The 12,259-nt window shown below is 50.5% G+C and overlaps 5 protein-coding genes across 5 annotated transcripts; 1 reads left to right on the top strand and 4 right to left on the bottom strand.

The window, feature by feature from the left end:
- Positions 1–488: 488 nt before the first annotated feature.
- Positions 489–2,632, bottom strand: EJ05DRAFT_474577 (Rho GTPase activation protein). Its single transcript, XM_033743627.1, has 4 exons — positions 2,358–2,632; positions 1,759–2,295; positions 674–1,705; positions 489–602 (listed from the first exon to the last, which is right to left on the bottom strand). The coding sequence occupies exons 2-4, from the start codon at positions 2,249–2,251 to the stop codon at positions 589–591; spliced, it is 1,539 nt and encodes a 512-aa protein (XP_033601922.1). The 5' UTR covers positions 2,252–2,295; positions 2,358–2,632; the 3' UTR covers positions 489–588.
- A 71-nt stretch (positions 2,633–2,703) lies between these two features.
- On the bottom strand, positions 2,704–5,099 carry EJ05DRAFT_474576 (DUF654-domain-containing protein). The gene is made up of 2 exons (XM_033743626.1): positions 4,139–5,099; positions 2,704–4,087 (listed from the first exon to the last, which is right to left on the bottom strand). Exons 1-2 carry the CDS (start codon positions 5,007–5,009, stop codon positions 2,868–2,870), a joined length of 2,091 nt encoding a protein of 696 aa, XP_033601921.1. The 5' UTR covers positions 5,010–5,099; the 3' UTR covers positions 2,704–2,867.
- A 71-nt stretch (positions 5,100–5,170) lies between these two features.
- Positions 5,171–7,471, top strand: EJ05DRAFT_509220 (protein serine/threonine phosphatase 2C). Its single transcript, XM_033748078.1, has 2 exons — positions 5,171–7,050; positions 7,108–7,471. The coding sequence occupies exons 1-2, from the start codon at positions 5,318–5,320 to the stop codon at positions 7,217–7,219; spliced, it is 1,845 nt and encodes a 614-aa protein (XP_033601920.1). The 5' UTR covers positions 5,171–5,317; the 3' UTR covers positions 7,220–7,471.
- On the bottom strand, positions 7,345–9,510 carry EJ05DRAFT_536776 (uncharacterized protein). The gene is made up of 3 exons (XM_033749337.1): positions 8,677–9,510; positions 8,118–8,622; positions 7,345–8,069 (listed from the first exon to the last, which is right to left on the bottom strand). Exons 1-3 carry the CDS (start codon positions 9,313–9,315, stop codon positions 7,600–7,602), a joined length of 1,614 nt encoding a protein of 537 aa, XP_033601919.1. The 5' UTR covers positions 9,316–9,510; the 3' UTR covers positions 7,345–7,599.
- Positions 9,511–10,924: 1,414 nt separating this feature from the next.
- Positions 10,925–11,991, bottom strand: EJ05DRAFT_536775 (putative extracellular soluble lytic transglycosylase). The gene is made up of 2 exons (XM_033749336.1): positions 11,645–11,991; positions 10,925–11,596 (listed from the first exon to the last, which is right to left on the bottom strand). The coding sequence occupies exons 1-2, from the start codon at positions 11,791–11,793 to the stop codon at positions 10,984–10,986; spliced, it is 762 nt and encodes a 253-aa protein (XP_033601918.1). The 5' UTR covers positions 11,794–11,991; the 3' UTR covers positions 10,925–10,983.
- Between the last annotated feature and the right edge of the window lie 268 nt (positions 11,992–12,259).

Raw genomic sequence — 12,259 nt, 5'->3', positions numbered from 1 at the left:
GCTGCTGAACGCCTATTGATGTAGGATAGACGGGCCTCGCCAAAGAATTCATCGCGGTTGGCGTTCGCGATCCTGACGTACCATTTAAGGAGTAGTCAGGCGTTGGTTTCCTCGCGCTGGCGGGCCAAGACGGTTTGCGGAACTCAACTCTCTGAGATACTGGATCACGTGCACAAGAGCTGCTTACTGTATGTCGTGATTTCTCTACGGATAGTGTCGTGTCTGTCGTCGGGGATGGATCCTCCTTTTCATATACTGGAGGAGGTTGACTTGAGGGTTGCTCGTCGGGTGTAGCCAGTCCAGACGACGTTTCAAGTGGTTTTCTTTGTATAGGAGTCGTTGGGTATGGTCGTGCTAAGCCTGGCAGTGCCCACTTGCCGTCAGGCATGCTTCGATTGACAGCGTTCACATTCGTCAGCTGTTTACTATCGTTGAACTGCTTTTGTGTTAGATTCCGCCCCCCCATTACTTGGCAGTAGCGACTGTACCTTCACTTGCCCTTCTAGTGGGCCAGACAGTGTTGCTAAGTAAGAATGCGGCGCGAAGCCGTCAGTTGTTGCAGCATAAGTGGCAGGAGATTCGGCGATATCAAGCGGTCCGTCCTGCACAATCGTTGAATAACGGGGCAGGATAGTCAGGGGAGGAGCTGGTTTCCTCTTGGTACCAGACTCACCATTAGATCCACCCCGTGGGGGTAGCGGCGGGGGTACTTCATCGGTATCATCATTATCTTGCATAATGATGCCTGTGAAATGCTTCTCATCAGTTTGCGGCTCGTAATCGTCTGCTTGTTGCAAAGGTCGCCTGGGCGCTTCCAAGGGGTCCTCCCAGTCCGTCGGGTTAGATGGAAGAAGCAGCTCCTTCGGGAAGGCCTCAAGGTCCACGCCACACATTTTCGCAAGCCCTTTAGACCAGAGCTCAATAGCAGCTGTCAGTATGCGTCGTATCATCGATGAAATCTTCGCATCTTCTAGTTGATCTGGCCCACACACCAAAGCAGGCGCAAAACAGACAGCAAGGTTCTCGGCCGTCATCTTGTTCTCTTCTGCGCGTGAAGCTATGATCGATAGGAGGGGGAGGAGATGCCGTACGAGAATCTCGCGTGACATCATCGGTAGTTTAGACCATTCCGAAGTTGGAGATATGAGCTCGGTCAGTACTTCCACGGTGATTTGCAGCTCCGGGTCCTTGAAAGAAGTTTTGAGCTCGCGGTATGTGAAGTCCGGAAATAGTGGCTGACGGAGCTCGGAATACCAGAGTTTTATGAGCCCTGCCGCGAGCAGAACATTGTATGCATCTTTCTGGTCGACTTCATCAAGCACATAATCTTGGTCTTGAGCTTTGGGATACTTTGGCAGTGGCAAGAATGACTGGTAGTCTTTCCAGACAATGAACTTTTGGCCTCTGTCGTACGCCTCTCGTAAGATCTCTCTTAGGCGCGCATGTGGGGGAACGCGAAATATACCCTCAGTCTTGACGTTTGGTTCCATTAATAGGAACGTAGTGGTCTCCCTCAGAACCCGAGGTAGTCTGGTACCTCCAGCAGCATTTTTTGGAAATGGCTGTTTCACCGCAAAAGCTCGTCTGCCGCTAGCATATGGCACGTTGATGTCAGGACTAAGTCGTCGATCGTGCAAGTATGCCGATGGTGGTATCAAAAGATCCTCCAAGGGAACATATAAACCCAACGATGTAAGGGAAGACACTGGGTCGTCAGATTAGCGGACAAACAGAGCTTCCCGAAAAATAACAGCTCACCATGCACTATCTTCCGCCGGAACTTGGGGCTGACTATGGTCGAGAACATTTCTACAAGTATACGGACCCAACTTCTCTCGTGGACAATATAAAGCTTTTGGAGTCTCTTACGCATTGCCCTTGAGAGCACATGGTAGGCTTGAATGAACCATCCCCATCCAGGTCTGTTCTTTTTACTGGACGTTGCACCGTCAGGATTGCCACCAGCAAAGAATATGACTTCATAGTCCGTGCCTGTTATCAGTTCTTCCTCTCCGGGAAGTCGTGCGAGAACATATGGTAGGAGTTTATCGAAATCAACCTCATCGGCATCGGGAAAAGCCGCAGCGTTCAGTATGTATATGGGATGTTCTGTCTGCGACGGGATCGGCGAGCGATAAAGAATACTAGCAGCGGTTTTGGCTAGGGAATTCGAGTATTCAGACGAGGATTGTGGAGGAGGGACAGCACTGAGAGAAGAGCTTCGCAATCGTGATGCGAGATGGGCTCGCATGGCGAAGTTCGAGAGTCGATGATCTTGAGAGCAACGGTCGATATCTACATTCGCGTCAATAGCAGGCTCGGATTAGGAACCTCGTGCTCAGGTTAGATAGGCTTACAGGTAGAAGAAATTCCGTTGCAAGAATGTTTTCAGCGCAAAGCAATAGAATGTATCATCGAACAAAGCGGAACCGGAGGGCGATCTTTATTAGCTCCGGGCACAATGCAATCAGCTCAGATCGCCACACGTCACGGAAAGCTCAGACCAGACCTTGCCTTTGTCTGCGTGGTGAAGATGTCCAGGTCGAAGCATAAGGGCCAAGTCACAATCTGCAGGTTACAAGGTTATAAGGCGTTTCCGGACGCTGACGTAGACAAAACACTTGGGCCCAGTGCTGGAGGGGAGGGGAGATCCATGGATGGTTGCAGCTGGACGAGGGTCTCACCTTGGTTGCTTGGCCTGGGCTTGGTTGGCGGGACCATTACCTACCAACGCACGCAGAATGGATTCATTATTCCGACTCACGAAACATCACTTTTTAACTTATACCCCTTAATAACCCCAAAGCAGGCTTCTATTCTTCGTTGCCATTTGCGGTCTATCCGAGCTGGAGGAAGAAGGATTAACGTCATGTTTCGCCTGCCGTGTTGTGCTCGTTCCATAGTCTTAGAGCTTCAATGTTCTCCTCCGAGTCTGTCTCTCTCAGGACTATATCCAACTCGCGCTGCAACTCTTGCATACGCGTGGAACGCGCCAGAATCACATCAAGTTCTATTCCGGACGCCATTATCCTCTGCTCCAGATCCTGTGGTGTAGGTACTTCGCCTGTGTCTGGGTCGATAAAGGCAGAGGCACCTTGCGCTCTCTCCTGGCCTGCCTGAGGGAAGAACGGGAGGAGGTTGCGGAAGAAAGTCTCTAGAGCTGATAGTTCTCTGACTATCTCTAGAGCTGAGGCTCTGCTCCCGGATGCGCGACCTTGTCGTGCCGCACTGTAAGACGAAATGTTGTCTCGGGGAGGTAGGGGATCAGACACAGATGTCAGACTAGAGGTCAATCTTCTGTCCAGCAGACCTATCAAGCTTTGGTCGTCTGTAAGCATTATATGGCGAGTATAGTCTAATTCGTCAAAACCGGTGTATATGGACATGTCTGGCGAGGGATTTGGTTGTGCAGATGAAGCAACCTCCATCAGGATCGTCGTGGCCTCTGGAGTATTCCAGATGTCCTTTGATTTTTTCACGTAGAGCTCTGTGAATATATTCTCGACCTCTGAGCGAACTTGCTTTCCCCAGATACTGCCAGGAATCGGTTGAAGGTCGAGTTCCTGAAACAGGCGCATGGCGACCCAAGGATACTGCTCAATGGCCTTCTTGAGGACTGTTCGCCCAAGAGCGGGCTCCTTGACCTGGACGTACGCAAGACCAACGCTCATTGAAATGTTCGCCAATCTGTGCCATTTGGAGCTCAAATACTCCGAATCCCATAAGTCAATCAATCTCTGCGGCTGTCGACTTCGGATGGCTAGCTGATCGATTACTAGAGACACACAGTACGGGTCCCCTAAGGGATCGAGACTCAGCAAGAGCAGAGCCCATTCGAAAGCCGTTCTCCAAGTGGCCTTCTGGCCCAGTATGGCGATGTATCTCCATCCAGCCAACCAAAATTCTCTATTCTCGGGTCTTTTGAAGTCCAAACGAGCTTTTCCTTGCGCTAGATTCATGGGAAAGGTAGAGTGTACTGCTTTACCAAATGAGAATAATGCACGTTCCAGTAGATCTCCAGATGTTGCTCGGTCCCTCTCATGTTTGGCAATCTCTGAAACTTGTAGGAGAGTTGAGATGTGCGAAGCTAGAAAGATGATCAGCGAGTTCTAAGAGAAGTTGATAAGTGAGTGCTCACGATTGTATTGCAGTAGCTGCACCATCCTATTTGGGTCCATTGATGCTACACACTCGTTGAATTGACGTTGTACATCTTGGTAGGCGCTATTATGAACGAACTTGTACAGCACCGTCCCGTCCTTTCGTTTCTCGATTATTTCCATGCCCAGCCCACCCAGCGTTGCTCTGGGCCATTCCTCCTTCCCTTGGACAAATATATTCTTGCGAAGTCCGATCGCTGCGAGGTTGCGGCCACCTGCATTGCGACCAGCTACTGCACCAGCGCGTTCATTTCCTCGCTGCATTCTTCGTCTTCGCTGCCCGTGTCCATCTTCATCCTCATTGGCTTCCAACGCTGCTCTGCCAAAAAGTTTCCTCATCTCGTTTGCGGCATGAAGATGTTGGGTTTCAACGGCCAGTAGCTTACATAACTCGTGCTGTTCAGGAGATATCGTTGGCTGTAGATCAAGCAGGCCGTTACCTCGTGCTTTGGAGTCTTTAACTGACAGCGCACGAAGAGCAAGATCAATCTCATCAAGCACTTTCTCTGACAGAGCTTCTCCTGCTCTGTTGGTGTCTACGTCCTCGGTTGTCTTTTGACGTTTTCCCTTTTTCTTCTTTTTCTTCTTAGCTTTCACTGGCTGAGGGGTCTGCTGTTCGTCGCTGTAGTCAGGCGTGGTAGCATCTCTGGCCTGTTCATCAGGCTCTTCATCATTCTGGTCATCTGCATCACCTAACAATGCGAACATACTTGGGCCCTGCGATGTTAAAGCTGGAGCATCAGTTCCATCTTCAGATTCATCTTCAGAATTAGCGTCTGCTTTTGGTTGTTCTAGCTGTTTCTTCTCTTCCAGCTCACGCTGGGCCTTCCGTAGTGCACGAGACGACATTGTTCTCCGGGTTCACCCATTCGACACGAGTGAGAGAAGTCAGGTGTAGAACATTCAGACCACTGCCAAGGTGGGCTTTCAAGTGACGTGACGCACCCATTTGCATAAAACTACTAGGTACTAGGTAAGCTAACTAAGTAGGGCCGAAGTGAACCGAACCGTGGAAAACCGAGCTAGTGGTCATCCATCCATAGCCTCCGATCTCCCAGACCTTCATCTACATTTACAGAACCGCGCTGGACAAACAGAACCTCAACTCCAGCGTCTCCGGCCTCGTTCCCATGCGAGCAGTCTAAGCCATATCTCAAATGCGTCGGGCTGCTCTTCAAGTTTTCCGCTCAGCCCGTCGCCCAGGCCGCAAGTCGACTCGTACTACAAGCCATGCTGTAGGCAGCTTGAGATCTCTTTCATCGCGTCGCGAGCGAGCTGCCGTCACCGCTCTGCAGTCATCGATGCAACTTCGCACCTTTTCCCTGGCGCTTGTCTCCGTCGCTGTTGCATCTGGAGCCTTCTTCGCCTACCGAGGAAGCCCAGCTACTGGTGCTCAGCACCCTTCGAGAACTACCGTCTCCACGTCCAATGCCTATTCTACATATGCCAACGTCGGATCCAACACAGCATTATCGGAAGCCGCTCGAGTCACGGAGAGAAGAGCTCTCGTCGTTGGAGCAGATCAAATCTATACTGGTGTCATTCCTGGTGATGAGCCGTTGACGAAAGAAACAGACGATCACGGGCGTAAAGTGTTGGAAATGATGACGCCTGAACAGGTCACTCAAAAGTTGAGGAGGAATGAAGAATCATGGCTTGTCGGACGTGGACAGGGCGTTGTACGATATGATGTGGTTCAGATACCGAGCAATGATCCTATAGAGGACGACCATGCGGAGAAGATCATCGAAGTACCTCAGAATGTTGCTGCAAGTATGGACGGCAAATCAAACACTGACTGGATGTTCTGGGGTGTTTTCGACGGGCATAGCGGATGGGTCACCTCCGCAAAACTTCGCCAACTGCTTATCTCCTTCGTTGCGCGTGAACTGAGCACCACATACAAAACCGCCGGAACCGATCCATCCCTTAAATTTCCATCCGCCGAAGCTATCGATACCGCGATCAAAAGAGGATTTTTACTTCTTGACCACGAGATTGTAATTGAATCAGTCGAAAAAGCCAACAAGGCCAAGTCTAAAGGCGCTGCCGAAGCACTTCTTGCGCCTGCTAAGTCCGGATCTTGCGCTCTCCTTTCCTTCTACGATGCTCGATCAAAGCAGCTTCGTGTCGCATGCACGGGTGATTCCCGCGCAGTCCTTGGACGACGAACCACCAACGGCAAATGGACAGCCACGCCCTTGTCGACCGACCAGACCGGCGGTAACGTTGAAGAGGCCAATCGGTTGCGCCGTGAGCACCCTGGCGAACCAGATGTGATATCTAGGGGTCGCGTTCTCGGCGGTCTCGAGCCCACCCGCGCCTTTGGTGATGCAATTTACAAATGGTCGCAGAAGACTCAAGAACAACTCCGCAAAGCCTTCTTCACCCGCGGTCACTCCAGCCTTCTCAAGACGCCCCCATATGTGACTGCTGAACCTGTTGTCACAACCACTGAGATTGATCCGTCGAAGGGTGACTTCGTCGTCATGGCCACCGACGGCCTCTGGGAGATGCTTTCCAACGAAGAAGTCGTCGGACTAGTTGGACAATGGCTTGAAACACAAGCTGATGCCAAGAGCGGACTCATGGGTAACGGTAACGGAAATGGAAACGGCAATGTTCAGAATAACTCGTGGCTCAAGAGCTGGTTCTCATCGCAACGGGAAACCGGGCTTCCAGTGGAGCACGCGAACAGTGCGAGCGCAAAAGGTGGCCAACGTGCTCCTATTAGACAGAGGCAGTGGGGAAGCAAGGATGGTGATGATAGATTTGTAGTCGAGGATCGGAACGCGGCGACTCATCTGGTGCGGAATGCATTGGGTGGGAAGGATGAGGATCAGTTATGTGCATTATTGACGCTGCCGAGTCCGTACTCGCGGCGCTATAGGTATGGGCACCCCGATGTTAACGTTAGTCACGATATAAGTGCTGACTTGGATTACAGAGATGACCTCACAGTCGAAGTTATCTTCTTCAGTGAGGGCGAAAATCAGGGCACAGTGACGCTCAATCTAGACGCGAGCGCCGTGGCTGAGGACGCCAAAGCAAAGCTTTGATCAGTTCAAGTTAAGGCATATGACAGCGATAGCTAGCCAATTATCGTAGCAGCGGCGGCGCCAGGAGCATTTCACTTTTGGGATTATAAGTGCTGACATAGAATTGCACATTGTAGGATATATTTCTCTCGGTTACAATACTGACTTGCATCGCTATCTGCATCGTCTTCATACATACATGCCAATGAATCATATAAGTGATGAGATGCCTAACGCTATGTTAGAAACACCATTGGCAACATCATTCTCCACCCGTCACGCCCCCCAAAAAGTTCTTGCACGAAACATTAATTGTGAATACATTCACCTCTGTAAGGAACCATGACTGTTGGACACACTGCCTCATACGTTTTCGACAAAGATTGAGACACGTCCTACCCCTATTTCACCAACTCCGCAAATCCTTCTCTCACCCTCGCCTCATCTAGCACCCCAAGAATGTCTCCGGCGCCCCTCTTCACGCTCACATCCTCCTCCCTCACTCTGACTCCCTTCACCAACTTCGCGCTCTTCCAACCGGCAACAAAGTCCTCCAGCGCCCCCTTCGCAAATAGCGACGTCCACGGTCTCTCAACCACCCTCACACTCCACGCCCAGTACTTTTCATATGCGAATCCGAGCCGGTCTGCAATGATGCGGATCCAGGAGTTCATTCGACTTGGGGCGTGTGTGCGTGGCGGTGCGTGGGAGCGGAATTCGTATAGCAGGACGGGAATGAGAGTGTGTTGGACGCCGAGGTGTGTGGCGAGGAGAAGGGAGCCAGTGGGGTTGTGCGCGGATAGGAGGTGAGTGAAGGAGGTCTGTGGGATGAGGGACGGATAGGTGAAGAGCTTAGTGAAAGAGGTGTATGCTGGTTGTGTGTGAGTTGAGGCGCGGTAGGAGACGGAAAGAAGCATACCTTTCGCAGCATCACTATACGCTGCTCGTAATGTTTCAAGCATCAGCTCCACGTATCCCCGCTCGTACTCTTCCGTACACAGCTCGCCTACACGGTTCACGGCCTCAATTGCCTCGTCGAGTAACGCTGGATTACATGGACTTCGTGTCGCGCCGGCGAATCGCTCCGCCATGATCTTTGCTTGCCTGTCATTCCTGAACCCTGCGAAGGCAGAATGGTCGTCGTCGAGAAGTGCGTCTGCGCCGAAGATGAAGCAGCCACGTGAGAGCGTTAGGTACTCGGCGTAGTTGTCGTCGAGGTGCACAGCTTGCATAGTGAGCGCCATAACCGTCGCCATACGGGCATCTGCCTCAGCGCGAGTGGCGGCGGGTGTGGTGAGGGAGGCGTTAAGGCTGGAGATGGCATGAAGGCGGTGAGCGAGAGCTGCAGAGGCAAGATCCTCGTGAGTCAAGGCTTGTAGGTGAGAGGCGGAGAGGGCCATGATGGCGTGAGTGAGATATGCATACTGGTCGTAGTCAGTACGTTGTGTGTGGTTCGGGTTTCAAATACTATGACTGGCCTGGTGAGCGATGGCTGGCAATGTTGTCACCCAAACCTCATCTGCACCGATAGGTAGGTGTGGGTACCCGTGCTGTAAGAAGTGGTGGAAGAAGCGCATATCTTGTAGGTCGAATGTGCCTGGTGTGCCGGTCATGTTGATTATCGGCCTGCATGATCCGATGATGCTGTCTCTCGCCAACGTAAGGGCTGTTCTTGCTTGTTTCTCGCTCACATCCTCAACGCTCTTCTCGGTGTTCTTGCTTATCTGTTGCAGATATACAGGTGTTTTAGGATACTCACAGATCAGACCGGCCTTGGAACAATGGTGACAGACTGGCAAGTTCTCCTGACATTTGATCTTGCGACGCTTGCAATTAAAGCAACCTCTCCGTGACTTGGTGTGACCTTTCCGCGGAATGGGCTTCCTGCGTGACAGGTCCGTAGATTTTTTAAGTTGGTTCGTTGTCCTCGGTCGACTACACGGTTCTTCCGATGTTTGGAGAGTGGACTCCGACACTGACAATGGTGAGGAAGAAGAGCTCTCTCCCAACGTGGACGGAGAACGTTCTTCCGCACTGAGGATCTGAGAATTGCTGAAGTCGATTCCTAGTAGCGTAGGATCGATTGTGGAATGTTGATCAGTTATCATTTCTGACATCGTGTCTTCCAGATCTAGTAGGATATTTCCGGACTCTTTTGTTGTCAGTGTACGGGGTTGGGCATTTGGACGCTGCCGATATCTGTAACAGTACTTCCTAACTACAACACATATCTAGGGTTGGTTTTTGGCTCGGAACTTGTAGATAATCAACGGTGCTACATGTCAACCGCTTCGAGGAATTGACACCAAGCTGTATTGGGGCTGAGCAAATCAGCCTCGTATTCATAGCGCCCGGTCCATGACACCGAATAATACTCCGCCAATGAGGTTGATCCAGCGCCGATCCTTCAGAAACTCTTCTACAAAGGGAAAAGATCAGCTTCAAGATCGAGTTGACTTATTCAAAGGTTTAATACCTTGAACACAAAATAAGCAGTTGTCACGTAATGAGCTTCAATGGTTCCAGGGGGCTCAGGAATGCTTGAGTTAGGTTAGTAAGACCGGTCTTCTGATATAATCATACCATGTGATAAATCACTGATGAGCGTTCACAATCAGTAAATATGTCACATGTGCTGTGTTGTTTACTTGAGACTAGAACCTCAACGGCTCGATCGTCACCGTGTTGACCACCGTGAGTTCGGGCGAGATCCCTCTAATTCGCATTTGGCATACTTGTGACGTCTACCGAACGAACGAACTACAATTCTCCTGATACCACCAATCATCAGCATGCAACCAGACTATTTTATCAGCACTACCTAATCCAGAATCCTCCCAATACACATCAAAGCTCTACGACACTCGAACTTAATCACTTTGCTCGCGGTATACACGGCTCATATGACGGAATGCTTTGTGTTTCGACGCCTCACTGTACCTCCCGACCGCCAATTGACAAGCAACCTGACAGCGATCTGGATTGCCCCTTGTCAATCTCCATACAGCAGTAGTAGTTAAAATCGTTCTACAGGTAATCATGACGACACGGGCGAAACCTATAGCTCCATGAGTATTCAAAGTTGATTCGCTGTGTGCTTCAAGACCATGTAGCATACGAGCATTGTAGAAGCCAAACACTTCGGTGCTATCTTTGATTGGGACGTATCGTCTCCTCTATTGCTGCCCCGGGTTGGACATCCTAATAGAGCTCGTAAATCACACAGGTGATGCAAGAGGTCTGGATCGGTAGAGTGATTTTTAAAGAGTGACAATGGCTCAATCCATAAGAAGAGCGACATATCCTGCTAAGGAAGAAGTTGGTCCTTGTTTCGACTGTGCCGCACGCAATTCTTGTAGGTCTTTGTCATACTCTGGCATCTCGGCAAGGGGCGAGGCTTGACAACATGGTCATCCCAGTCTGCTATCAGCGGGCACACATATCCTGAAGTTTTGCATAATCTTCAGCAAGCCGCGTATATTGTGGTTCTTACATGATTGACAATGTGAACGTGCTGTCGGCGTATCTCTGTGTGTGGACGCTATGAAGGGGGCCCATTATTCTGTAGTGTGCCCCGAGCATGTAGTTACGAACAGTCGGGGTCTGACAATGAGATGTGACGAATAAGGGCAGAGCCATATGAATCTCTAACAAAATGTATTGAGGACATGCCTGATGTCATAAAGATAAGCTTCTCAGCAGATGCTGTCACATCACATCTAAGATATTTACATGTATACGAAAGTCAACGAGCTAACCAGCTGTACGCCAAAGAGATCGACAGCTTAACAAGCTTTGCCGTCTTTACAGGAACCCGAGCAGCGGTTCGTTCCGATCCAGCTTTCATCGCCGTAGGGGTTAAGGCCCATGAACCATCCATTGACTTGCTGATGGAGGTAGTCCAAGTTCTGTGGATCACCATTTGACTTGCCCTCGTTAGAGCAAGGGTAGCTCTTTGTGAGCCCCTTGTTCCCATTCCGTCCCGAGCCGCCCGTAAACCAGCCGTTGTAGTTGCCCAAGGCTTTCAAAACGTTGTTGTCCGACTCATCGAGTCTATCGCGGAAGTACTTTGCGCCCATGCGTACGTTGAGCTTAATGTCTTTGGGATGGCAGACGCCACCGGGGTAGTTGCCGCAAGCGACTTGCATCAGACCTGGAGTTGAGCCGCCCGCATCAGCGTTGCAAGACGACTCTTGCTGTGCGATCATTGCGAGGATAGCCGCATCAATGTTGAACTCGTCAGCAGCAGCACTGAATGCCCAGTCGTACTTCCTGCAAGCAGAGCCTGGTCCATCGTAGAACTGTTCCTTGGAGATATGCTTGATGGTGTCAAAATCCAGAAAGGGGGGTTTCCAGCCAGAATCCTGATCCATGCCACTGTTCAGCCATTTGATCGCACTTAAGGATGTCAGCCATATTGTTCTCCTTGGTATATCAAGCGCTTACCCATTAGGCCCTGAGCTAGGGGTGACATTCTCTGTGGCTCCGTGAGCATTGGGGTTGATGCCAACGCCAGGATTGACTGATTGCGCCTGGGTAATAACACTTAGAAGCCCTGCTAAACAGAAAACTTTGATGGTGTTCTTGAGATCCATTATAGAATGAGAATCAAGAGGTGAGTCCGGTTGAATATTGGTCAAATTGAAGCCGTTTCAGAGCGCCGATGATGATGAGTTTCTTTGAAGGAGATGAAGCCTTGCGAAAGGACCTACTACTTATTATAACAATGATAGTATTGATGAAATCAAACTCCAAAACATGCTATGGTACAGTCAAAACGTTGTGGGGTCAAGCCTTCCAATAGATAGTTGTTTCTCCCGCAGAAAGTCCACTCGCTATGAGGAAGACGTTTCAGATCGCTATCATTACCCATCCAGGACAATAGCCTGATCTTTGTTATAGGCCCCCGCGCAAACATGCAAGGGTCTGAATGTAAGAGCCGGTACCCGGGTGAGGCTTGAAGAAGTTTCTAACCGTGTCTCCACCCTGAGCGCTCGTAGAAACTTCTGAGACAACTATTATGACATCCCGAATCCCCCAAACGCACAGACCAAGGATCCG

This window comes from Pseudovirgaria hyperparasitica (genome assembly GCF_010093815.1).
Source record: "Pseudovirgaria hyperparasitica strain CBS 121739 unplaced genomic scaffold EJ05scaffold_5, whole genome shotgun sequence".
Classification (NCBI taxonomy): domain Eukaryota; kingdom Fungi; phylum Ascomycota; class Dothideomycetes; order Acrospermales; family Acrospermaceae; genus Pseudovirgaria; species Pseudovirgaria hyperparasitica.
Note: the sequence above shows the minus strand (reverse complement) of the source record. Positions and strands in the feature narration are given on the sequence as shown.

Coding starts and splice junctions, on each gene's coding strand:
- EJ05DRAFT_474577 (XM_033743627.1), bottom strand. CDS start 2,251: ATGCGAGCCCATCTCGCATCACGATTGCGAAGCTCTTCTCTCAGTGCT. Junction 1,706..1,758: donor CCGGCGGAAGATAGTGCATG/GTGAGCTGTTAT, acceptor CTGACGACCCAG/TGTCTTCCCTTACATCGTTG.
- EJ05DRAFT_474576 (XM_033743626.1), bottom strand. CDS start 5,009: ATGTCGTCTCGTGCACTACGGAAGGCCCAGCGTGAGCTGGAAGAGAAG. Junction 4,088..4,138: donor GCAGCTACTGCAATACAATC/GTGAGCACTCAC, acceptor TCATCTTTCTAG/CTTCGCACATCTCAACTCTC.
- EJ05DRAFT_509220 (XM_033748078.1), top strand. CDS start 5,318: ATGCGTCGGGCTGCTCTTCAAGTTTTCCGCTCAGCCCGTCGCCCAGGC. Junction 7,051..7,107: donor CCGTACTCGCGGCGCTATAG/GTATGGGCACCC, acceptor CTTGGATTACAG/AGATGACCTCACAGTCGAAG.
- EJ05DRAFT_536776 (XM_033749337.1), bottom strand. CDS start 9,315: ATGTCAGAAATGATAACTGATCAACATTCCACAATCGATCCTACGCTA. Junction 8,623..8,676: donor TGCCAGCCATCGCTCACCAG/GCCAGTCATAGT, acceptor GACTACGACCAG/TATGCATATCTCACTCACGC. Junction 8,070..8,117: donor GTATAGTGATGCTGCGAAAG/GTATGCTTCTTT, acceptor ACACACAACCAG/CATACACCTCTTTCACTAAG.
- EJ05DRAFT_536775 (XM_033749336.1), bottom strand. CDS start 11,793: ATGGATCTCAAGAACACCATCAAAGTTTTCTGTTTAGCAGGGCTTCTA. Junction 11,597..11,644: donor CCTAGCTCAGGGCCTAATGG/GTAAGCGCTTGA, acceptor GACATCCTTAAG/TGCGATCAAATGGCTGAACA.